The 27,365-nt window shown below is 46.7% G+C and overlaps 1 protein-coding gene and 1 long non-coding RNA gene across 5 annotated transcripts in view; one reads left to right on the top strand and one right to left on the bottom strand.

Moving 5' to 3' along the window:
- Positions 1–2,083, bottom strand: part of AGPAT5 (1-acylglycerol-3-phosphate O-acyltransferase 5) — a 75,789-nt gene extending 73,706 nt beyond the window's left edge. The window contains exon 1 of the mRNA XM_075861943.1: positions 1,623–2,083. Within this exon, the coding sequence (XP_075718058.1) occupies positions 1,623–1,841 (219 nt within the window). The 5' untranslated portion in view covers positions 1,842–2,083. The remainder of the gene's footprint in view (positions 1–1,622) is intronic.
- Positions 1,540–18,586, top strand: LOC142759602 (uncharacterized). Of its 4 annotated transcripts, none has more exons than XR_012883154.1 (4): positions 1,540–1,757; positions 17,282–17,391; positions 17,764–17,906; positions 18,181–18,586. It is a non-coding gene; the product is annotated as an uncharacterized LOC142759602 (long non-coding RNA). The 4 variants fall into 4 exon arrangements; XR_012883155.1 differs by lacking the exon at positions 1,540–1,757 and adding an exon at positions 1,926–2,107; XR_012883156.1 differs by lacking the exon at positions 1,540–1,757 and adding an exon at positions 2,118–2,292 and having other exon boundaries at positions 17,282–17,419.
- The last annotated feature ends 8,779 nt before the right edge of the window (positions 18,587–27,365 follow it).

Here is a 27,365-nt window from a genome sequence, read left to right as displayed (position 1 = left end):
ATATCACATGTATAGTATATAGTGCACAGTATAAGTACTGGAGATGTACATATAGCACATGTATGGTATATAGTGCACAGTCTAAGTACATATATCACATGTATAGTATATAGTGGACAGTATAAGTACTGGAGATGTACATATAGCACATGTATGGTATATAGTGCACAGTATAAGTACATATATCACATGTATAGTATATAGTGCACAGTATAAGTACTGGAGATGTACATATAGCACATGTATGGTATATAGTGCACAGTATAAGTACATATATCACATGTATAGTATATAGTGGACAGTATAAGTACTGGAGATGTACATATAGCACATGGTATATAGTGCACAGTATAAGTACATATATCACATGTATATTATATAGTGGACAGTATAAGTACTGGAGATGTACATATACCACATGTATAGTATATAGTGGACAGTATAAGTACTGGAGATGTACATATACCACATGTATAGTATATAGTGCACAGTATAAGTACTGGAGATGTACATATACCACATGTATAGTATATAGTGGACAGTATAAGTACTGGAGATGTACATATACCACATGTATAGTATATAGTGCACAGTATAAGTACTGGAGATGTACATATACCACATGTATAGTATATAGTGGACAGTATAAGTACTGGAGATGTACATATACCACATGTATAGTATATAGTGCACAGTTTAAGTACTGGAGATGTACATATAGCACATGTATGGTATATAGTGCACAGTATAAGTACATATATCACATGTATAGTATATAGTGCACAGTATAAGTACTGGAGATGTACATATACCACATGTATAGTATATAGTGCACAGTATAAGTACTGGAGATGTACATATATCACATGTATAGTGTATAGTGCACAGTATAAGTACTGGAGATGTACATATAGCACATGTATGGTATATAGTGCACAGTATAAGTACATATATCACATGTATAGTATATAGTGCACAGTATAAGTACTGGAGATGTACATATACCACATGTATAGTATATAGTGCACAGTATAAGTACTGGAGATGTACATATACCACATGTATAGTATATAGTGGACAGTATAAGTACTGGAGATGTACATATAGCACATGTATGGTATATAGTGCACAGTATAAGTACATATATCACATGTATAGTATATAGTGGACAGTATAAGTACTGGAGATGTACATATAGCACATGTATGGTATATAGTGCACAGTATAAGTACATATATCACATGTATAGTATATAGTGGACAGTATAAGTACTGGAGATGTACATATACCACATGTATAGTATATAGTGGACAGTATAAGTACTGGAGATGTACATATACCACATGTATAGTATATAGTGCACAGTATAAGTACTGGAGATGTGCATATACCACATGTATAGTATATAGTGCACAGTATAAGTACTGGAGATGTACAGATATCACATGTATAGTATATAGTGCACAGTATAAGTACTGGAGATGTACATATACCACACATTCGTATATTATAGTGGACACTAAAACATGTGCCAGTGAGACCTCCTCTGCCCTGATAACCTGACCACATTATCTCCCACCACCCCAGGCCCACACGTGTGACCCCACGCAGCGCGCCCTGACCTGCACCCCGGTGTAGTGCTGGAAGAAGAAGAGCACCATGCTCTGGTAGACGTTGTAGAGTCGGTCGTCCACCCGCCGGTATAAACTTTCAGGCAGCACGGCGCTCAGGGCCCTCCAGCATCCCCATCCCAGCAGGTAGGTGGGTGCCGTTCCCAGCATGACAGCGGCGGGGAGCATATAGCGCAGCGAGTAGGTGTGCAGCACAACGGAGAGCAGCATGGTGCCGGTTCTACCTCACACCCGAGGGAGACACTTGTGCCCTAATCTACACCTACTGACAACCGGCAACACGTGAGGGGGAGGGGCTGGGGTGGAGATCCCGTGCTACTGGGTGACATCTGACTGAAAATAGCAGCTGTACTATCCATGCAGACGGCGATATGGCATGTTCTGAATTTATTTACTGTGAGACAAGGCCGCCCGATTGAAGAACCGGGTCACTAGCCTCACAGCACGTTCAGTGGACACCGCAGGAAAGGCGGAGCGTAAGGGGGCAGTATTTAGAGCGTTTCGACGTCACACGTAGTAGGGGTTGGGTTCCATCTTTTTTATTGGCAGGGATTACAGAACTCGTGCGTTCTGAAGATAAGATAAATTCACGAAGTATAAGGACACATGCTGGGGGAGATCATGTATTAAAACCGGTACAAAGGGAAAGACATTACCCATGGTAATTAATCAGGTCGCTGCTTTTATATGCCAAAGTTTACGGGTAAATTCAATACTGCGGATTTTCCGCAACAGATTTAGTTGCAGAAAATCTGCAGCATAAGGCTATGTTCACACGGGGTATTTTGCAGGAGGAATATCTGCCTCAAAATTCCGTTTGGAAGTTTGAGGCAGATAGTCCTCTCCCTGCACGCTGATTTTCGCCCGCGGCCATTGAGCGCCGCGGGCATAAAACAGCGCGAAATACGCTTTCTCTGCCTCCCATTGAAGTCAATGGGAGGTTAGAGGCGGAAGCGCCCGAAGATAGGGCATGTCGCTTTTTCCCGCGAGGCAGTTTTACTGCTCGCGGGAAAAAGACGCCGACGCCTCCCATTGAAATGAATGGGAGGCGTTTTCGGGTCGTTTTTGCCGAGTTTTGCGACGCGGTTTCCACGTCAAAAAACTCGGCAAAATACTCCGTGTGAACATAGCCTTAGTTATTAGGGTATGTTCACACGGCCAAATTTCAGACGTATACGAGGCGTATTATGCCTCGTTTTACGTCTGAAAATAAGGCTACAATACGTCGGCAAACATCTGCCCATTCATTTGAATGGGTTTGCCGACGTACTGTGCAGACGACCTGTGATTTACGCGTCGTCGTTTGACAGCTGTCAAACGACGACGCGTAAAAATACAGCCTCGTCAAAAGAAGTGCAGGACACTTCTTTGGACGTTTTTGGAGCTGTTTTCTCATAGACTCCAATGAAAACAGCTCAAAAAACGGCGTGAAAACGCCGCGAAAAATGCGAGTTGGTAAAAAAACGTCTGAAAAGCAGGGTCTGTTTTCCCTTGAAAACAGCTCTGGATTTTCAGACGTTTTTGTTGACTACGTGTGAACATACCCTTAGGCTATGTTGACATGGAGTATTTTGCAGGCAGAATTTCTGCCTCAAAATTCAGTTTGGAAGTTTGAGGCAGATTTTCCTCTGCCTGCACGCTGTTTTTTGCCCGCGGCCATTGGGCGCTGCGGGCATAAAACGCCGTGAAATACGCTTTCTCTGCCTCCCATTGAAGTCAATGGGTGGTCAGATGCGGAAACGCCCGAAGGTAGGGCATGTCGCTTCTTTCTCCCGCGAGCCGGTATTACCGCCCGTGGGAGAAAACCGCCCCCGCCTCCCATTGAAATCGACGGGAGGCATATTCGGGCCGTTTTTGACAAGCTTTTTGGCGCGGTTTCCACGTCAAAAAACTCATCAAAATACTCTGTGTGAACATAGCCTAATACAGTAGCAACAGAGTGAATGAGATTTGAACAAACGCGTAAATGATAACCAAAAAAAACTTTCTTAAATTTACCTGCGGTGCGGTTTCTTAATCCGCAGCATCTCAATTGTATTTGTGTAAGATTCACGGAAAAAACTTTCTTAAATTGACCTGAGGTGCATTTTTCTAAATCCGCAGCATGTCAATTTATGCTTCAAAATCGCTGCTTTCTTGTTGCGGGCATTCCCCATTGAATTTAATGAGGTAAAAACCGCAACAAATAGATGTTTTAGATTTTTGCGCCAAAAAAGTTGCGATTCCGCTGCAAATATCACAAGTGAGAAAAAAAAAAATAATCTTATACTTACCCAGAATTTTGTGCTTCGTCCAGGCTGGCCAACTGATAACGTTTCATCCCATGTGACCGCTGCAGCCAATCACAGGGCTGCAGCGGTCATATGGGATGAAACGTCATCCCAGGAGGCTGGGCTGCAGGACAGAAGAGGGACACATCGCCATGGCTATATAGGTATGAAACGTTTTTTTAAAAAATTTTACGTGCATTTTTCCGCAGTGGACATACCGTCCGAAAAACTGCACAACAATTTGGTGAGGTCTTGTTCTGACGTTGCGTCGGAGCTTCCCATCAGAACGGGACACAGACTGAAACAAACGGAAACCATAGGTTTCCATCACCATTGATTTTAATGGTGACGTATCCGGTGCCAATTTTTTCCGTTTGTCTCAGTTGTTTAACCCCTTAAGGACGCAGCCACTTGTGGACCTTATGACAGAGCCTCATTTTTTAAATCTGACATGTGTCACTTTATGTGGTAATAACTCCGGAATGCTTTTACCTATCCAAGCGATTCTGAGACTGTTTTCTTGTGACACATTGCACTTTAAGTTAGTGAAAAAATGTGGTCGATATATTCAATATTTTTGTGTGAAAAACACCAAAATTTAGAGAAAATTTACAAAAAATTAGCATTTTCTAAATTCAAATGTATCTGCTTGTAAGACAGATAGTTATACCACACAAAATAGTTACTAGTTAACATTTCCCATATGTCTACTTTAGATTGGCATCGTTTTTTGAACATCCTTTTATTTTTTTAGGACGTTACAAGGCTTATAAGTTTAGCAGCAATTTCTCACATTTTCAAGAAAATTTCAAAAGCCTATTTTTTTAGGGACCAGTTCAGATCTGAAGTGGCTTTGAGGGCCTTATATATTAGGAACCCCCACAAATCACACCATTTTAAAAACTGCACCCGTTAAAGTACTCAAAACAGCATTTAGAAAGTTTCTTAACCCTTTATGCGTTTCACATGAATTAAAGCAATGTGGAAGGGAAAATTGTAAATTTTATTTTTTTTTGCAGAGAAACACAACTGAATATTTATTGCCCTGATTATGCAGTTTTTAGAAATATCCCACATGTAGCCCTAGTGCGCTACTGGACTGAAACACCGGCCTCAGAAGCAAAGGAGCACCTAGTGGATTTTTGGGCCTTCCTTTTCTTAAATTATATTTCAGGCACCATGTCAGGTTAGAAAAGGTCTTGTGGTGCAAAAACAAAGGAAACCCCCCAAAAGTGACTCCATTTGGGAAACTATACCCTTTGAAGAACTCATCTAGGGGTGTAGTGAGCATTTTGACCCCACAGGTGTTTCATAGATTTCATTAGAATTGGGCAGTGAAAATGAAAAATTACATTATTTTCCAATAAGATGTAGCTTTACCTCAGAAAATTTTTTTTTTTCAACAAATAAATGAGGAAAAGCACCCCAACATTTGTAAAGCAACTTCTCCAGAGTACGGAAATACCCAACATGTGGTTATAAACGGCTGTTTGGGGAAGCGGCAGGACTCGGAAGGGAAGGCACGCCTGTTTTTCTTTCGTTACAATAGAATTCAATGGACAGGCTACTGCCATCTACGATGTGGAAGATTGAGGGCTTGTCCACACACAACGGAATTGCCGCAGAACATTCTCCTGCGGCAAAAACGCACCATTTCCTGCGTTTTTTACGGCAGAAAATGGTGCTTATCTTGCTGCGTTTTTCACAATGTTTGGAGATGGTGACATCTCGTTTGATAAACGCACCATTTCTGTCCGCTTTCCGCAGCAGGAATTGACGTGCTGCGGTCCGAAAAATATGCACCGCAGGTCAATTTCTGCTCGGAATTTTTACGCAGCATGTGGATGAGATTTCTTCAATCTCATCTACTATGCTGCTACTGTATTCTGTTGCGTTTTTTCCAGCCGGAAAAAACACGGAAATTCCGCAGCGTATGGACAAGCCCTTAGAGTTCAGTCACACACGCCAAATTTGCCCTGTATTTCCGCTGTGGACAGTTCTACAATGTCCAATGGGAAAAATATTCCACGACTCAGACAGATTTCTCAATTTCTTCTGTTCTGGAATGTTTTTCTCAAAGGCATACATTGTACAGTTTTCCACAGTGTATTTTAGGGCTCTATTCACACGACGTCAGTTTTTGTCAGTTTTTCTCGGCCGTTTTGGGCCATGTTTCCGTTTTTAATGGCTGATTTTGACCCGTTTTGCATCGTTTTTTTCCCTGTCCGTTTTAAAAACTGATTAATTTCATTAGTACATTTTTTGCCACACACTGCCCTCTGTAGATACTGCCACAGCCCCTCTGTAGCTAGTGCCACACAGCCCCCCTTGTAGGTAGTGCCACACAGCCCCCCTGTAAATAGTGCCACACAGCCCCCTGTAGGTAATGCCACACAGCCCCCTGTAGGTAATGCCACACAGCCCCCTGTAGGTAGTGGCACACAGCCTCCTGTAGATAGTGGCACACAGCCCCCTGTAGGTAGTGGCACACAGCCCCCTGTAGGTAGTGTCACACTGCCCCCTGTAGGTAGTGGCACACAGCCCCCTGTAGGTAATGGCACACAGCCCTCTGTAAGTAATGCCACACAGCCCCCCGTAGGTAATTCCACACAGCCCCCTGTAAGTAATGCCACACAGCCTCCCGTAGGAAGTTCTACACAGCACACACCCCTCCTCCCCGTAGATAGCACCCCCCTACCTTTCTGTAGATAGCACCACCGTTCCAGGAGAAGTCCCCGACTTCAATGTCCACATATGGATAGTGAAGTCAGGGACTTCTCCTGGAGCGGAAACACCGGCCACAGCGCCGGGGATTCTGCTTCAGAAGTCCCTGACGTAACTGTGTCCATATATGGACAGTGAAGTCAGGGACTTCTCTTGGAGCGGAAGCACCGGCTTCAGCGCCGGGTATTCTGTTTCAGAAGTCACTGTGTCCATATATGGACAGTGAAGTCAGGGACTTCTGGAGCGGAAACACCGGCCACAGCGACGGGGATTCTGCTTCCGAAGTCCCTGACGTCACTGTGTCCATATAAGGACAGTGAAGTCAGGAACTTCTCCTGGAGCAGAAGGGGATTCCGCTCCTACAGGAAGCAAAAAAATACCCTCCTCCTCACATGCACTTCACACTGTGAGGAGGAGTAGGAGATAGCGAGCTACCGAAGACACGGCCGTCACTCGGAACACATTCGAGTGATGGCTGTGTATTACCCGGAACATAGACTTTTATGGGAGCCGGGAGAATGGACGAAAATAGGGCATGTCCCATTTTTTGACGGCCCCGTTTCCCGGGCCATCAAAAAATCGGTCGTGTGAAGACTTCAATTCAGTACATAACTAATGACTTGATACGATTCCATAGTATAGATAGACACTCACAGCATTCTCCTCTCCCTTGGGGTTGTGCGTGCGCTGGTGACACGGAGTACTTGCCTCCTCCCCCCCTTCTCGTCAATACACAAGCTCTGCGCGTGCGCTGTCCCCTTAGAGACGCGTCCTGGGGATGCGCAGTAGCGGTGTGATGACAGGCGTTGAAGGACTCGCGATCTCAGATGAGTCCCGCACATGCGCCGTTGACCATCGGATGCGATACGCCGTAACACACCTGCTGACCACTCGAGATACCGGATATAAACTGGACATGTCACTTACCTTTCAATACCCCCCTGAAGAAGCTGTATTTGCAAAACGCGCGTTGGGGCGCTGTAATCACTCTGCGGACCGCCACACCCCTTCTGACTCCATGGGTAAGATTTTTCACACGGACCCCCCTGGTTTTACTAGGTCGGTATAGACTTATACTTGGGGCTATTACAAGACATCCTGATTTTATGCACTTGTGGCATTTCGAGCATCTCTTCTTCTTTTCCATACTTGGTCTTACGTACAATTTATACTTGTTTAAATTATATATCATGCTCTAACAATATGATACCATTACAGTATCTACAACTGAACTAGGTGCCCTTTCCAACCTCATGGTATTTAACGTTGTTCCGTGTGTACCAATGAACATCTACCTGGGATTGTATTATTACTGTGTGTGTGTGTGGTCCACGTACAGACAATGTTCTTTAGATCCTCTTTTTTATGTTTGTAATATTTGTCTTTTTTATTATATTAAAAGTTATACTATTTTCTATTTATTTATGGCTTTGTGACTCATTGTCCTCTTGTTCTGCATATGATATATGGGAGTCGGCTATTTTTTTGTTGGAAGTGCTTCTGTACTCAATTGATTGCACTTAAAGAGGCTCTGTCACCAGATTCTCAAATGCCTATCTCCTATTGCATGTGATCGGCGCTGCAATGTAGATAACAGTAACGTGTTTTTGTTTTTTTTTTAAACGTTAATTTTTGGCCAAGTTATGAGCTATTTTATATATATGCAAATGAGCTTTGAAATGGACAATTGGGCGTTTTTTTTTCGTTATGTCCAACTGGGCGTGTATTGTGTTTTTAACTGGGCGTGTTTACGTGTATGACGCTGACCAATCAATGACCAGTCAGCATCATACACTCATCTCCATTCATTTACACAGCAGCGATGTGCAGCCGCATATACAGAGATTAACGTTAATCAAGTGTCCTGATAATGAATACACATGAAATCCAGCCTGGACGTCATGTGTATTCAGAATCCTGACACTTCTGACTCTTTTCTTTGAGATTTCCAGCAAGGGAAACGAAATCTCGTTTACCTCCGTAATCTCGCGAGATTACGCGTGGATTGCGGGAATCTCACAGAAGTGTCAGGATTCTGAATACACATGACGTCCAGGCTGGAGGTCATGTGTATTCATTATCAGGACACTTGATTAACGTTAATCTCTGTTTATGTGGCTGCACATCGGTGCTGTGTAAATCAATGTAGAGGAGTGTATGATGCTGACTGGTCATTGATTGGTCAGCGTCATACACGTAAACACGCCCAGTTAAAAACAATACACGTCCAGTTGGACATAACGAAAAAAAAACGCCCAATTGTCCATTTCAAAGCTCATTTGCATATATATATATAAAATAGCTCATAACTGGGCCAAAAATGAACGTTTTTAAAAAAAACAAAATGTTACTGTTATCTACATTGCAGCGCCGATCACATGCAATAGGAGATAGGGATTTGAGAATCTGGTGACAGAGCCTCTTTAACCGGTTACCTGACCTGTGAGACGTATATTTATAATAAAAATGTTTCTGCATCAAAATGTAAATAACGCACATAAAAACCGGCAATATTAAATGCAGATTTTCCTGCATTATTATCTACGTTTATATTAGTAGCCCCAAGCTGGCCATAAACTAGGCCGATATAGGCCATTTTCTGCTTTTTTGTGACACAAACAAGCTTGTCAGGCGCTGACCGAAGGCAGACATCTTGTCAGGTGCAGTGATTCTTTGCTAAATGCCAGAAATGCACCCCATCAATAGAGACCAGGCCACAGATTAAGGCGTTGTTCACACGAACGTGTCTGTTTTGCGAGCGTACAAAACGCAGCGTTTTTCTTGCGTTGCAGTTCTGTGTGACATCCATGTACGGTGCGCGTCTGCCTTTTTTACGCGCGTATGTCATCAGAGTGCCACGTGTTTTTTACATCAGAAAAAAAAGCCTGACGGAGGTGTTTTTCTTTTTCTCATCATTTCTTTGGCAACTGTTGCGTGAATCTCGGACAGCACACGGATAACGTCCGTGTAGGGATGTCACGATACCAGAATTTGGACTTCGATACCGATACTTCGTTTAGTATTGCGATTTCGATAACAATTTCGATACTTTTGGCAACAGTAATAAAAAAAAAAAATATTTTATGTATTGAGACTTATTTTAATGTTTATTGTAAAAAAGGTGAATGTGTATTTTTTTTAAATTTAACAATACTTTGTTTTTACTTTATTTTTAAACTTTAATGTACTGACATATATCAGATATATGCCAGTACATTAGCCTGTGTATGTATAGTACACAGGCAGTTGTTAGGACATACCTAAGTATGCCCTAACAACAAGAAATATGGTAAGACAGCCCTGAGGTCCTTCAATAGACCCTGGGCTGTCTGCCCATATATGGTATGTCCCTGGATCGCGTCACAGGAATTCCCTGTGACGCAATCCAGGGGCATCCCCCTTCTCATTTTCTGCTGAATGCTGCAGTCCGCTGTGATCGCAGCATTCAGGGGAATAACGGCGGAGATGAGAGGTTTCTCTGATCTCCGCCGTTATAGAGTGCGGCTGCGGCTGTGTAATACAGCCATTGCCCCGCTCCTGACAGGAAGTGCGTGCGCGGTCAGCATGAGGAGGTGCGGCCGGCGCTGCACTAATGAGCGGCAGTTCAGGCACTGAGGACAGAACACGGGGGTGTTTTGTAGAGTGCCCGCCATGTTCTGTCTTCAGTGCCGCCGCTCATTAGTGCAGCGCCGGCCGCATCGCATCATCCTGACCCCGCAAACTTATCATGACTCAGGAGCGGGGCTGTGGCTGAATTACACAGCGTTTGCAACGCGCGTAAAAAACGCAGAGGGGATTCATGAGAGGCCAGCCTACAAATAGGCCAGCTGGCCCAACCCCTGCTTGCTGGGAGAAGCAGGTTTTGCACCTTATTTCCGCCTCTGCAGAAACCCCAGTGTGTGTTTCTCCATTGAAGTTGCGATTGGCTTTGCACGGCACACTTATGCCTTCTCAGTCGCTGGCACGTGTGCTTCTTGCCTGGATGATCTCACGTCGTTTTGGGGAGCGTGGACCCATGCTGCAGCACCAGACGCCTGTAAGATGTCGCATTTGGGTTCATCCACTTGTGGCCTAACGTACGAAGAAAGGCCATTTCCATAGCCTGTATGAGGACTTAAGACGGCATCCTGAAAAATTTAGAGCCTTCTGCCGCATGTCTGTGGGCACATTTGACCTTCTGCTTGAGCAGATTCGCTCTGGTCTCACCTACAAGAATACCAACATGAGACGCTGCATTTCGCCCGAGGAACGTCCGCTTGTGACCTTGAGGTATGTGTGCAGTTGCTATTACTTAGTCAATGACGCTGTCTGCTTTACCAGCCCCCCCTAACATGTGTTGTGGCTTTCTTTTTCTTTCTCTTTGTTTTCTAGATTTCTGGCCACAGGCAATAGTTATCATTCGTTACATTTTGAATTTCTTTTGGGAGTGACCACCATTTCGTTCATTGTCACATCCACCTGTGTCGTGTTGTGGCAGAGGTTAAAGACCACGGTCATGCCTCAGCCCACGACAGAACAGTGACTAAGAATTTCTGAGGGATTTATTAGAGCAAGTGAATTTCCAAATTGCATTGATGCCCTAGACGGCAAACACATTCGTGTGAGAAAGCCCCCACGCAGTGGCTCGCAATACTATAACTACAAGCAGTTTTTTTCCATGGTATTGTTAGCCTTGGCGGACACAAATTATTGTTTCACTATTGTTGACATCGGCTCGTATGGAAGCTCGGCAGATGCCCGCATATTCCGTTCATCAAGAATGGGGAAGCGACTCGTGAATAATCGACTGGCGGTGCCGGAACCTTCCATCCTCCCGGGCTCCAGCGGACCCCCAATCCCGTATGTCATCGTGGCGGATGAGGGGTTTGCCCTGACTAGGCAAGTCATGCGTCCTTTTGCAAGAAGGGGCTTGGATGACCGTCGGCGCATGTTCAATCTCCGCCTAGGCCGAGCTCGTCGATGTGTGGAATGTGCCTTTGGCATTATGTCGAACAGGTGGCGTGTCTTTCTGACGACAATGCAATTGTCCATGCAGAATGTGACACGTGTTATACAAGCGTGTGTCGTTCTGCATAACTTCTGCCGCATTAATGATGCTACCTTTGATGCAGAATATATCCTAACACATGCATGCAGCAGCCACACTGTCCCGGTTATTCCTCTCGGCTGATCTCTCTCATCCGGCCTTCGAGTGCAGGAAACTTTGGCAGCATATTTCGAGTGCCCATCAGGAGCCGCACCGTGAGGGCGTGATGACCTTTGAAGGGTTGTCTGTTGTTTGGAGGCTTCACTACACACGTCACATGTGGCCAGGGTTTTTAGAAGTTTTTGGAGTTCGTGTTGGGTTAGGGACTCGCAAAACACGAGGACCCTTGACGCGGGTTGCGAGCTTACATCTGTCGGGGTTTGAGCAGGACTTTTGACATTTGGCAACATGCTTTCTGGAGATAGAATGATGGCCGGCCTAAAGTTAGGCAAGTCCAATTGCAAGTGTACTTAGTGTGCTTCGGGGCCCATGACAGCACCCAAACGTTCGCACCTCTTGCAAACAATGTCAAACCCCGAGAGATTAACTAACACCTCATATCACGTGTGCATGCATTGGGCCCAAAGGCCAGAAGTGTGTGAGGGTATAGCCAAAAGAAATGTGGGTCAAACATTGTGTTGAGGGGTGTAAAATAAAAACAACACGCAATAGAAACAATCAACATCCATGTTTTTAATGTGTTCGGAATTCACACAACGGAAACATGGTGTGGTCAGTAAAATACACATACATATTGTAGCAACAAAAGAACACCAACATGGTGTAACCTACATGAGAGGACGAGTTGCCATCCCTTAATAAAAAACAAATTGGCCGCCCAACTATCACGACACCAACACACTCACAGGTGTTGGTAGTGGTGGCCCGGGGAGGAATACGCCAGCATTTTAGCACCACTTTGCTGGACCTGGAGCTGCGGAGGTTGTTCCTCGCCAGCATAGTGGTGCTGATGTTGTCCGTGGTACGTTGGGGCAGGGAAGTGGGGAGCCATAGGGCGCATATAGGGGTGCGGCCGTGCCATCTGGGGGGCTGGATGGTATGTTGCCGGCAATTGGGGCGTGGTGGCCGGCATGGCTAATCCGCGCCACTGCTCTATGGCCGTGAAGCAGTGGTTTGGATTGTGGGGGGGTGTGGAGGCGTCGATCAAGGTTATGATCGACGCTTGCAGCCGGGCCATGCGATCCATGGGGACCAGCCGGAGTAGGGGAACTATGCTGCGCCCAAAGAAGTCGTTCCCGTCCTCATCCGCGGCTCGGCGTAGATATTCAAGTACCCGGCTATCAACTTGGCCACCAGCGGAGGCCTGTGGAGCACGGCGCCGGCGAGTGCGGGCACGCACGGAGCGCTCCTCAGCCGGAGAGGCGACGGCCCGTGCAGACTGGACAGGGGCGGGGTCCAGGGGTGTCAGCTCGGGGCTAAGGGGCAGGACATGGGCAGCAGGAGGTTGCGGCAGAGACTCTCCGATGTCCGTCTCCTCAGTTGTGTCCTCCAAATTGTCGGTGGTTCTATAATGGGAAAATTGCGTAAGAACAGAATATAGAACAATGCCCACAACAACACGATGGCAAACAGGACATGGGCGAACACACATTAGACACATGCAAAAGCAGAATCTCTTACGTGCGCATCTCCATTATGTCCTTCAGGAACATCAAATGTTTTGTGTACATGTAGGGGCGCTTACGCGAGCCCCCATCTCCGCTGCGTCCCTTTTCCCCCATTTCTCGGCGGAATTGGTCCCGGCAGCTCCGCCACCGTGTTTTGATATCTTGGACTGTTGGAGTAAAAGAAAATATAACGCCATAAGAAATGTGCCCTCTCACTAAAATGAGGGGCCCGGCCCTGCCAATGACATGGTACACGGTGATGCGCCTGCTCCACAAAAGGTCATTGGGCAAATGCGCGGAAGACACATACAGGGCCACAGTTCTTCAATAAGGATGACATTGCATTGCCTGAAAAAACATGGTACTCACCCAACCGACTGCGGTCCCGGGTTCGGCCACTCTCCCACTCCTCGCCAAAAAGCTCTTTCGCTACCTCCTCCCAGGCGTCCTCCTTGACTGTGCGGTCGTGGTACGCCTCCGCGCGACTGTCCCAAATAGCCCCATGGCCCTGGACCAGGGTGATGAGGCGCTCGACGTCAATCCCACGCGGCATGGCAGCAGATCTCAGTGGAGGGAAAGTTCTGGTTTTTGTTTGCTTTGTCCAGCTTTATAAACTCTTTTTCATGGACATAACAAGTGATGCGTGAAATTCGCGCATGCAATGCAGGAGCGTCCGTGTGTCATGCGTGTTTTTCACGCACCCATTGACTTCAATGGGTGCGTGATGTGCGAAAAACGCACGATTATAGAACATGTCGTGAGTTTTACACAACGCACTCGCGCTGTGCAAAATTCACGCATTGTCTGCACTGCCCCATAGAGTAATATAGGTGCGTACGACATGCGTGAAAAGCACGCGCGTCGCACGCGCGTATATTACGCTCGTGTAAATGAGGCCTGACGTGAACAAGTTGTTGAGAAAACAGCTGTCTGAAATCCCACGTGTATGGCCAGCTTTATTTGTCTTCTGCAGTACCTGGACCTCCTGCAGAATTCTATGGTGATCTAAGTTTGGTCCAGTAGAACCATGAGACGTCCGGTTATTGCAGCCGTGCTGTGGATGCCAAAATGTTTTTGTTTTTTTTCTAGTTAAACATATTGATATTTAGTGATTACACATTGTTTAATTTTTTTAAATTTTTTCACGAGTCAGGAAATATTATAAATTCGATTCTAATTTATAAGATTTCCATGTGCTGGTCACTAGAGGGAGCAATTCCAAAAATTGCAGCATGGTCAATGTGGTAAAGCAACCTCATTGGATTATGCTGCAAATTTGTGGTGGACACACTCGCTCTAGTGTCCTCACACAATCCCCCCTCCCTTCTTCTGGCTAGTGCCAGGAGATGGAGGGGTTTGAATGTATTCAAACCTTCTACACTGTGTGCCGCCATTTTCAGAGCAACTGCACAGTGGTAGGAGGTTGTACAGCGAGCAGACCTGCGAGGCGAGGAGACCAGCGAGACGAGGAGACGGTAAGTAACGATGTCATGGGCTAATGCGGAGATGGGGTTGTTAGTAGCGGCGGCACTAATGCACATCATGCTGTAGGCAACATAGACATATATGATGCTAGGAGTCCCTACTTCCCCTGTTCCGCAATGAATCTTTTTGTGCAGTACGTGGGGAGGCTTCATATACATGCAGGCTGTGTGGCTTCATATACAGGGAGGCTGTGTGGCATATCCATGGAGGCTGTGTGGCTTCATATACAGGGAGGCTGTGTGGCTTCATATAGAGGGAGGCTGTGTGGCATATCCATGGAGGCTGTATGGCATCATATACAGAGAGGCTGTGTGGTATCATATACAGGGAGGCTGTGTGGCATATACATGCAGTCTGTGTGGCATCATATACAGGGAGGCTGTGTGGCATCATATACAGGGAGGCTGTGTGGCATCATATACATGCAGTCTGTGTGGCATATACATGCAGTCTGTGTGACATCATATACAGGGAGGCTATGTGGCATCATATACAGGGAGGCTGTGTGGCATCATATACAGGGAGGCTGTGTGGCATCATATACAGGGAGGCTGTGTGGCATCATTTACAGGGAGGCTGTGTAGCATATACGTGCAGTCTGTGTGGCATCATATACAGGGAGGCTATGTGGCATCATATACAGGGAGGCTGTGTGGCATCATATACAGGGAGGCTGTGTGGCATCATATACATGCAGTCTGTGTGGCCTCATATACAGGGAGGCTGTGTGGCATCATTTACAGGGAGGCTGTGTAGCATATACGTGCAGTCTGTGTGGCATCATATACAGGGAGGTGTGTGGCATCATATCCATGGAGGCTGTGTGGCATATCCATGGAGGCTGTGTGGCTTCATATACAGGGAGGCTGTGTGGCTTCATATACAGGGAGGCTGTGTAGCATCATATACAGGGAGGCTGTGTGGCATCATATACATGGAGGCTGTGTGGCATATCCATGGAGGCTGTGTGGCATATCCATGGAGGCTGTGTGGCATATCCATGGAGGCTGTGTGGCATATCCATGGAGGCTGTGTGGCATCATATACAGGGAGGCTGTGTGGCATATCCATGGATGCTGTGTGGCATATCCATGGAGGCTGTGTGGCATATCCATGGAGGCTGTGTGGCATATCCATGGAGGCTGTGTGGCATCATATACAGGGAGGCTGTGTGGCATCATATACAGGGAGGCTGTGTGGCATATACATGCAGTCTGTGTGGCATCATATACAGGGAGGCTATGTGGCATCATATACAGGGAGGCTGTGTGGCATCATATACAGGGAGGCTGTGTGGCATATACATGCAGTCTGTGTGGCATCATATACAGGGAGCCTATGTGGCATCATATACAGGGAGGCTGTGTGGCATCATATACAGGGAGGCTGTGTGGCTTCATATACAGGGAGGCTGTGTGGCATATACATGGAGGCTGCGTGGCATATACATGCAGGCTGCGTGGCATATACATGCAGGTTGCGTGGCATATCAATGGAGGCTGTGTGGCATCATATACAGGGAGGCTGTGTGGCACCATATCCATGGAGGCTGTGTGGCATCATATACATGCAGTCTGTGTTGCATCATATACATGCAGTCTGTGTGGCATCATATATATGCAGTCTGTGTGGCATCATATACAGGGAGACTGTGTGGCATATACACGGAGGCTGTGTGGCATATACATGGAGGCTGTGTGGCATATACATGGAGTCTGTGTGGCATCATATACAGTGAGGCTGTGTGGCAGCATATACAGGGAGGCTGTGTGGCATATACATGCAGTCTGTGTGGCATCATATACAGGGAGGCTGTGTGGCATCATATATATGCAGGCTGTGTGGCATATACATGCAGGCTGTGTGGCTTCATATACAGAGAGGCTGTGTGGCATATACATGCAGGCTGTGTGGCATATACATGCAGGCTGTGGCATATAGATGCAGGCTGTGTGGCATATACATGGAGGCTATGTGGCATATGAATGCAGTCTGTGTGGCATCATATCCATGGAGGCTGTGTGGCATCATATACATGCAGTCTGTGTGGCATCATATACATGCAGTCTGTGTGGCATCATATACATGCAGTCTGTGGCATCATATACAGGGAGGCTGTGTGGCATCATACAGAGAGGCTGTGTGGCATCATATACAGGGAGGCTTTGTGGCATATACATACAGTCTGTGTGGCATCATATACATGCAGTCTGTGTGGCATCATATACAGGGAGGCTGTGTGGCATCATATAGAGGGAGGCTGTGTGGCATCATATAGAGGGAGGCTGTATGGCATCATATACAGGGAGGCTGTGTGGCATCATATACAGGGAGGCTTTGTGGCATATACATACAGTCTGTGTGGCATCATATACATGCAGTCTGTGTGGCATCATATACAGGGAGGCTGTGTGGCATCATATACAGGGAGGCTGTGTGGCATCATATACAGGGAGGTTGTGTGGTATCATATACATGCAGTCTGTGTGGCATCATATACATTTGTATTTTTCGTAGGAGGAGAAGGACCGCGCCAGTCAAGAGTGAAGACCTTGAGGAGTGCGGCTGAGGAGCGGAGATACAGACTATAGCGGCGGCAGCAAGGGGACTCCCATAATTTTAATACTGTAAATTTGGACGGACGCTCTAACGGGGGTTAGGGCAAAGTAGCATTGGGCTATTTTTTGGTGGGAGGGGTGGTTAGTAGTGGCTGCTGGTTATGTGTGTGTGAGAGATGCAAGATAACTGTCTGCATGTTTGGTGTGGGGGATTAGAGAGTTGCGGCGGCATGTGTGGTGGAGGGTGTTGGGATTACCAGTGTTGTGTTTGGTGAGAGGTAGCTGGCAGTGAAGCGGGGGCTTGTTTGGTGTGTAGGTGGGTTTGTGATTAGCGGTGGCGGGTTTGTTGTGGGGTAGTTGGCTGAGAGACGCCAGCGTGTTACAATTCTCCAAATGATCTTTAGCTGATTGGTTTATTTTAATATTTTTTTTATTTTTTAGGAGGAGGAGAAGGACCGCGCCAGTCAGAGTGAAGAGCTTGAGGACAGCGACTGTGCACATCAGATCCAGACGACAGCGGCGGCAGCAGCAAGCGGAGCGGTTTACCACGGCGAAGACGTACAGGCCATTTTGAGCAGCAGAAAGTAAGTAAGACGGGTCCAAGGGAGTTCACTGAATTTTATAGAATACATCTATAGAAACATACATGAAACACACTTTGGTAACACATAATAAACAAAAACTTCCTGCCATGGTCTGCCATTGTAAAGCTTTGCTACTTTTCAAGTTCACAAAGATGAGCGAAATGAAGCAGAGTGGCGAGACAGGGATGGCATTCTTCACAAGCTACCATTTTGCACATATTTCACCGCTTGAAGGGGATAAAACCATTTATAAATTTATTTCATTCTACTCTAGAAAATATTACTTTGACATGCCACATGATTGGCAGAAACATTCTGAAATACAATATAAAGGTCCAGTCCGATGATGAGACGAAGCAAGATGTTTTCACCTGCTGCTAATTACATCGTGATTGCCGTTGACGTCTGCGTGTTTTCACCAGCAATGTCTTCTCTACGGACGATTTGAGTCAAGGACTACAGTACACATTTCCATGTTGTCTCCTAAACAATCTAAATGTCTTTTACGCTTTCTTCTTCCAATTTGTATTTTTATGTGTTTGTCCCTACCCGTCACTGTTGCTTTTTTTTCTGTACAATGTATTTGTGACAAGAGAACAAAATAATTTTTTGTTCTGGATGTAATTCATATATTTGTGTTTGCGATGAAAGCCATTTTATGTGTTACATTGGAAGCCACTTAGGGTTTCATCAATAAAAAAGAAATTGGTTTAGAAATGTTCTTGTCTTTCATTTTGGGTAATTTTGGGTAAGTCACACAAATCTGCTCTCCAAAGCCATGGAGATGGTGAAACTGTCTGGCACTGCGACCATTGACTGTTTTGCAGTGATAATGTCACAGAAGACCCTTTATTTTTCAGCCTTGGTGAACAGTCAATTCCCTGTGCCAAACAGTTACCTAGAAACTATTTGACATTTTCAAAACATAATTATCCACATGACATATATCTGCCACCAACCACAGTCCATATTTATGGGACACTTTTAGGGGGAGTTCACACACAGTGACCAAAAATGTCAGAAAATTCGGATGTGTTTTCATGCGAAAACAGCTCCTGATTTTCAGAGTTTTTTGTAACAACTCACATTTTTCGCGGCATAATTTACGGATGTTTTTGGAGCTGTTTTTCAATGCCGCCAATGAAAAATGCCTCCAAAAAGTCTCCTGCACTTCTTTTGACGAGCCGTCTCCTGCACTTCTTTTGGGAGCGAGAGAAAGTGCATTTCTAAACTTTTTTTTGGTTTCTTGTTTTTTGGTTTGACGGCTTGGCAGTGATATGGGTCAATTATTACACTACTTTTCATCTTGCGCATAGAAAACACAAACTGACAAAGCTCATTTTGAATTATAAATATCGTTGCACACACTACATACCTCATTGTGGGTATCACATCTCTTTATTGCTGATAATCCCCCTTTATTACAGGAATTATGTTTTCTCATGCCATAATCTTGGAATTTTCTTTTTGACAGAAATGCCATCTTGCATTGTGTCTGGTTGTGACAGCCGGTCTAATAGAGCAACTTACTGTACAGGAGTGATACTGCATGTTTTTCCTGGCAACATTGAAAAGATAAAATTTTTGCTCAAACAGGCCAGACAATCGTTGGACAATATTGATGCACTCTCACAAAGAATTTTGGAAGGCAAAAAACATGATTTATTTAGACTATGTTCCAAACACTTTGAACAAGACTGTTATGTGCATAAGTCTGAAAAAAAGCTACGATGGCTGAAGGAAAATGCAATTCCCACTATATTTCCTTATCAGGAAACAGAGTCTCCACCATGTAAACAGAAACGTATAGAACATGAACACAGTTATTCTTTGGCAACCCAATGCATGGAATAATCTATGGCTTCTACATCCACCAACAGCATTACACACGTTTCTACCGGTACCTCAATGCAAAAAGATGCACCAACGTCAATGTCCCAAGTGATGGGAGTGAAACATGTCAAAATTGGGGTGAACAGAAATTATTTTCAAAGGAATGCTACAACAAACACACAAATTAGGACATTGTCAACGAGAGCCACCAACACATCTTTGAAAAGAAAAAGAGATGCAACCACTCAATCACACATCTTGACAGCGGATAGAGGATGCCAGTTTCCAGAGGAAGAACTTGTTTTTGCAAACCAATCGACAATGAAGTTGGATCATTTCTATCCATCTAAGTTTTCTACCCCCCGCACAAGAAGACAAACATCATGCCGAGGTATATTGGAGGATCCAGAGGAAAGCTTTGTGTCTTCCACTGGCAGAAATGATGCAAAAGATTCTGACTACGAACCCCAAGATGAAAGTCCGTCATTTGAGAACTTGTCAAACAACTTGTTTTCAGAACCACCGGATGAAGACCTAGTAAAAGAGCGGAAATTTTTGGTATTTGAATCTGCTTTGGATGTACTTTTTAGTCAGTGCGCCGGTTTCTGTGGTAAAAAAAAATAGAAAACCAAGACAAAATACTGAAAGGTACCTATCTAACATGGGAAATGTTACAATGGACATGATTTTTTGTGGGAAAGTCAACCCACGTTTAATCGTATACCGGTTGGAAATGTTCTCGTTGCAGCTTCAATTTTATTTAATGGTGCCAACTATGCCAAGATGTCACACATTTGTTCATCTATTTGTATTCAATTTATTTCCCATTCGACTTACTTTCGTCACCAAAGAAAATTTTTATTTCCTGTGGTTGACATTCACTGAAAACAAGAAAAAAAAGGAAGTTCGTAAAGAAATGAAACAAAAAGCATTGTGTCTCCTTGGTGACGGACAATGTGATAGCCCTGGGCATAATGCTAAATATTGTGTGTACACATTGATGGATTCTAAGGCTGGGTACACACGAGCACATTAACGTCCGTAATGGACGGACGTATTTCGGCCGGAAGTCCCGGACCGAACTCAGTGCAGGGAGCCGGGCTCCTAGCATCATAGTTATGTACGATGCTAGGAGTCCCTGCCTCTCTGCAGGACAACTGTCCCGTACTGTAATCATGTTTTCAGTACGGGACAGTAGTTCCACGGAGATTGTTGATTTTGAAATCGTTCAGGTTACACAAACCACATCTTCTGTGGCTATGGAAAAATTGGCCTTTCAAACCTGTCTTGACTGTGTTCTTCTTGATGGCCTAAATGTGCACGTTCTTGCAACAGACCGTCATGTCGGCATACGGAAAAAAATGTGTGAAGACTAGCCTGGGATTGAACATCAAATTGATGTATGGCATTATGCCAAGTCCATTCATAAAAAACTGAAGGCTGCGAGTAAAAAAAGAAGCTGTTCCGAAGTTGGTGATTGGATCACGTCAATAACAAATCATTTTTGGTACTGTTGTTGTACTGCTTCCGGTAATGTGGATGTTCTGCGTACAAAATGGCTCTCTGTACTTCACCATATTCAGAATGTCCATGAATTCAATGGTGACATTGTCACAAAATGTGATCACAGATCTTTAGACATTGATGGCGAACGAACACACCATTGGATGTCAAACACATCTGCAGCCCATGAGCAGGTGTTAAAGATCGTAAGTGATAAGCAGCTATTGAAAGACTTGCCCCACCTGGCACGGTACTGTCATACTGACAAAATAGAGGTCTTCCACAGCTTTCTTCTGAAATACCGAACAAAAAAAATACATTTTTCTTTTGACGGAATGGAAGCACGGACGTAAGTTGCCATTTTGGCACATAATTATAGTACTAAACGGGAACAAGCAAGAGTCCACCGAGAGAACACAAAGTCTGATCAGCTTGGTAGCTGTAGGTATAATTTAATTTTCTCAAAACGATGCAAAAAATGGACTGTAAAGAAAGTCTACATACCAATGTCTTTCGCACATCTCTTTCCTATGTTTGTGTCACGGACACAGGGTATGTGGACCCACTAGGCCTCTCCGCCGTAGCGGGGAGGTAGCTGACCAGGTCACAGTCTATACGAAAATCAATGGCAGACAGTAACGCTTGGGTACCTGAAATAGTCCGGACCGTGGCTGTGGCTTCAGCACGGATGGAGGCTGGTGCGGCAGGTCGCGCCAGACGTGGCGGGCAGTATCCGATGAAGCAGAAGACACTGGACGTGGCAGAAGACACTGGACGTGGCAGAAGACACTGGACGTGGCAAACGACACTGGACGTGGCAGGCGACACTGGACGTGGCAGACGACACTGGACGTGGCAGACGACACTGTACGTGACAGAAGACACTACTCCAACGCAGGTAGGCACAGGAACTAGAACAATACGGAATACAGGAATGGGTAACATGGCACGGGTAACAGCTGGAACGGAAAACACTAAGGGACCATTTGCAAGACAGACTGGGATAGACTAACAACGCTCAGGCAAGGATTAGAAGGCCAGGGGCCTTCTTATAGACCAGGAAATTGTGGCAGTTGATGATGATGACGATTAATTTGTGCGCGCGCTGGCCCTGTAAGGCCGTGCGCGAGCACGCGCACCCGACGGGACAAAGCAGGACGGAGCGGAAGTGAGCGCTGGCGTCTCCTGGGAAGGAGACCGGGACCAGCGCTCACGGATCCATGGCTGCGGGCGTCGGGGGGAGAGTAAACCCGACGGCCCGCGGCCATGGACGTTACAGTATCCCCCCTCATACGCCCCCTCTTCTTGGGACCAGAGCGGGAGAGGAACTTTTTAATGAGAGCAGGAGCACTGAGGTTCAATTCTGGCTCCCAGGACCTCTCCTCAGGACCAAACCCTTTCCAGTCCACCAAATAGAAAGTCCTTCCTCCTACCCTCTTGCAGTCCAGGATCTCCTTTACCTCGAATACATCAGAAGGGCCGCTGGGAGCAACTGTGGAACTAGAAGTCTTGCTGTAGCGGTTCAGGACCACTGGTTTCAGGAGGGACACATGGAAGGAGTTAGGGATTCTGAGGGTAGGAGGCAGCTGCAGTTTATAGGAGACAGGGTTGATTTGTAGCAGAATCTCGAAAGGACCAAGGAACCTGGGAGCGAACTTGTATGAGGGTACCTTCAAGTGAATGTTCCGAGAGGACAGCCAGACTTTAGTCCCCGGAAGAAACTGAGGCGGCTCTCTTCTCTTAGTATCTGCCTTTCGCTTCATGTGATCTACTGCCAGCAAAATAGAGGACCGGGTCTGTTGCCAGATTTGCAGGAAGTCCCCATATGCAGAGTCAGCAGCGGGAACCTGAGATGAAGTCGACACGGGAAGAGGGACTCTGGGATGTTGACTGTACACGATGTGAAACGGAGTGGAAGTGGTGGACTCACTTGTGTGGTTGTTATATGAAAACTCGGCCCATGGAAGAAGCTGTACCCAGTTATCGTGCTGTGAAGAGATGAAGTGGCGGAGATAATTTTCCATGATCTGGTTGATCCTCTCAACTTGCCCATTGGATTGGGGGTGATAGGCAGAGGAAAAGTCCAAACTCACATCCAGGAGTTTACAGAGGGCTCTCCAGAACTTAGAGGTAAACTGAAGCCCCCGGTCGGAGACAATGTGAAGAGGCAAGCCGTGCAAGCGGAAGATGTGCTGAATGAAGAGACTCGCCAGTCGGGGAGCAGAAGGTAGGCCGGTCAGCGGGATAAAATGTGCCATCTTAGAGAACCGGTCCACCACCACCCAGATGGTGTTGCATCCTGCTGAGAGAGGAAGGTCTGTGACAAAGTCCATAGCGATGTGCTGCCAGGGGGCACTGGGTACAGGCAGAGGTTGAAGCAGGCCGGCAGGCTTGGAGTGAGTCACTTTGTTAGAGGCACACACCGTGCAAGCAGAGACAAAGTCCAGAACATCTTTAGGTAGCGTGGGCCACCAAAAGTGACGAGCAATCAGGTCTTGGGTTTTACGGACACCAGCGTGCCCAGCTAATTTAGAACTGTGTCCCCAGCGGAGAATTATTTTTCTGTCTCTCAACCGAACAAAAGTTCTGCCTGGAGGGATATTTCTAAGCTGCAGAGGATTGGCGGTGACAACGCAGGATGGGTCTATGATAGTCTGAAGGGACTCCACCGTGTCTTCCATCTCAAATGATCTGGACAGGGCATCGGCCCTCACATTCTTGTCAGCGGGACGGTAGTGGAGCAGAAATTGAAAACGGGTGAAGAACAGCGACCACCTGGCTTGACGAGGATTCAGTCTTTGAGCGGACTGAAGGTAGGTGAGATTCTTGTGGTCGGTGAAGATCAGGATGGGGTGAGCTGCGCCTTCTAGAAGATGTCTCCACTCCTCCAGGGCCAATTTGATAGCCAGTAGCTCCCGATCTCCAATGGAATAATTGCGCTCAGCAGAAGAAAACAGTCTTGAGTAGTAGCCACATACTACTGCCTTTCCTTTGGAGCTCCTCTGGAACAGAAGTGCACCTGCACCAACAGAGGAAGCGTCCACTTCTAGTGAGAACTGCCGACATACGTCAGGGTGATGGAGGATTGAAGCTGAAGTGAAGGCTTTCTTGAAGCTAATGAATGCGGACTCTGCCTCTGGAGTCCACACCTTGGCGTTCACACCCTTCTTGGTAAGGGTAGAGATGGGAGCCGTCAGAGAAGAAAAGTTTGGAATAAACTGCCGGTAGAAATTGGCGAATCCCAGGAACCGTTGTATGGCCCTTAGGCCTTGAGGACGTGGCCATTGCAGGACGGACTTTAGTTTCTCAGGGTCCATCTTAAGGCCTTGATCCGAGATGACGTAGCCCAGGAAGGGCAAAGACCTCTTTTCAAAGGTGCACTTTTCCAATTTGGCATACAAGCGATTCTCTCTTAGTCGCAGAATAATTTGACGAACATGCCTCCGATGGGTCATCAGATCTGGGGAAAAAATTAAAATATCATCGAGATAAACTACAACGCACATATAGAGGAGATCTCGGAAGATATCATTAACGAACTCCTGAAATACTGCGGGAGCATTACACAGTCCGAAGGGCATCACTAGGTATTCGTAGTGCCCATCGCGGGTGTTAAATGCCGTCTTCCATTCGTCACCTCGGCGAATCCGGATTAGATTATAGGCCCCCCGCAGATCTAGCTTAGAAAATTTTTTGGCTCCTCGTATGCGATCGAAGAGCTCTGAAATAAGTGGCAATGGGTATTTGTTCTTGACCGTGATCTGATTGAGACCACGGTAGTCAATGCAGGGTCGAAGAGATCCATCTCTCTTTTTAACGAAGAAGAAGCCTGCCCCGGCCGGGGAGGTAGATTTTCGAATAAAACCCCTCTCCAAGTTCTCCTTGATATAGGCTGACATCGATAAAGTCTCTGGCAAGGAGAGAGGATATACTCGTCCACGGGGAAGAGAAGCATTGGGAACCAGTTCAATGGGACAGTCATAATTCCGATGTGGAGGCAACGTCTCAGCCTCTCGTTTGCAAAAGACATCCGCAAAACTGGCATATTGAGAAGGTAGGCCGGAAAGTGACTGAGGCAGAGGGGGCATGACAGGACGGACTTGTGACAGGCAATGGCTATGGCATCTGGAACCCCATTGAAGAACCTCTCCAGAATTCCAGTCAAGTGTCGGGGCGTGTAGACGGAGCCATGGCAGACCCAGCAGGATAGGATTGATAGCCTTGAGTAGTACCAGGAATCTGTTCTGAGTACCAGGAATCTGTTCTGAGTGAAGAGCTCCGACCCGTAGTGTCAACGGCTCTGTGATGAGCATGATCGGATCAGGCAATGGTAGACCATTCACAGAGGCAACTGCCAGGGGTCTCTCCAGACGGACAGTGGGTAGTCGAAACCGATCCACTAGATCCTGCTGGATGAAATTAGCAGCCGCTCCAGAGTCAAGATAGGCGGAGGAAGGATGTGATGTCTCTCCGGTGACGATGGCCACAGGAATCGATAATCTGGAAGAGGTTTTAACGTTTGGAGACGTTCCACCTAGAGTTGCCTCTCCAATCAACCCTAGGTACTGGAGTTTCCCGGTTTCTGTGGGCATTGGCACACAAAATGACCCTTGAGGCCACAATACATACAAAGTCTAGAGGAGCATCTGCGCTGCTTCTCCTGTTCAGATAACCAGACTCTGTCTACCTGCATGGGTTCTTCAGGTAGCGCACTAGGAGTGGACAATAGTGGTCTCTGGACTGATGGTGCTGGTCTGTGGACCCGGCTCTCCTGACGAACCTCTTGAGAGCGCTCCCGGATTCTCATATCAACTCGGGTGGCTAACAGGATGAGGGCATCCAAGGTAGACGGAAGGTCGCGGGCTGCCAGTTCGTCCTTGATGTGAGAGGACAGTCCCTGCCAGAAGGTTGCCACCAGTGCCTCATTGTTCCATGCCAGCTCGGCTGCTAGGGTACGGAAGGAGATAGCATACTCCCCTACTGTGGAGCCTTCTTGCTTGCTGCGGCAGAGGATGTTCGACCCGGCTCCTCGAACATGGCACGAAAGGACTGCAGGAACAAGGCTAGGTCCGCGGATACAGGTCCTTGTTGCTCCAAGATTGGGTTCGCCCATGCGAGGGCCTTGCCAGCGAGGAGGGAGATAATGGACGCCACTTTGGCCTCCTCGGAGGGGAAGAGATGAGGCCGTAGCCTAAAATGCACCGTGCATTGATTGAGAAATCCTCTACATGCTCTGGGGTCACCGTCGTAGCGAGGAGGAAGAGGCAGAGGAACTGTGGATTCGGAACAAACAGGAGGAGCAACAGGCAGTGGCACAGCAACAGCTTCAGGAGGAAGAACCGGAGGTGGAACAGCGAGTAGATCCAGGCGGACCAGGATAGAATTCACCGCCTCAAGGAGTTGATGCTGACGTGTGCGTAGGTCCTGTATCTCTGTCTGAATCTTCTGGACTGCGGTCTTGGGCTGGCCAGCGGGTTCCATGGCCTGAGCGTACTGTCACGGACACAGGGTATGTGGACCCACTAGGCCGCTCCGCCGTAGCGGGGAGGCAGCTGACCAGGTCACAGTCTATACGAAAGTCAATGGCAGATAATAACGCTTGGGTACCTGAAATAGTCCGGACGGTGGCTGTGGCTTCAGCACGGATGGAGGCTGGTGCAGCAGGTCGCGCCAGACGTGGCGGGCAGTATCCGATGAAGCAGAAGACACTGGACGTGGCAAACGACACTGGACGTGGCAGACGACACTGGACGTGGCAGAAGACACTACTCCAACGCAGGTAGGCACAGGAACTAGAACAATACGGAATACAGGAACGGGTAACAGGGCACGGGTAACAGCTGGAACGGAAAACACTAAGGGACCATTTGCGAGACAGACTGGGATAGACTAACAACGCTCAGGCAAGGATTAGAAGGCCAGGGGCCTTCTTATAGACCAGGAAATCGTGGCAGTTGATGATGATGACGATTAATTTGCGCACGCGCTGGCCCTTTAAAGCCGTGCGCGAGCGAGCGCTCGCACCCTACGGGCACAGCAGGACTGAGCGGAAGTGAGCGCTGGCGTCTCCTGGGAAGGAGACAGGGACCAGCGCTCACGGATCCATGGCTGCGGGCGTCGGGG

This window comes from Rhinoderma darwinii, chromosome 4 (assembly GCF_050947455.1).
Source record: "Rhinoderma darwinii isolate aRhiDar2 chromosome 4, aRhiDar2.hap1, whole genome shotgun sequence".
NCBI classification, from domain to species: Eukaryota; Metazoa; Chordata; class Amphibia; order Anura; family Rhinodermatidae; genus Rhinoderma; species Rhinoderma darwinii.
This window is presented reverse-complemented; position numbering and strand designations above follow the sequence as displayed.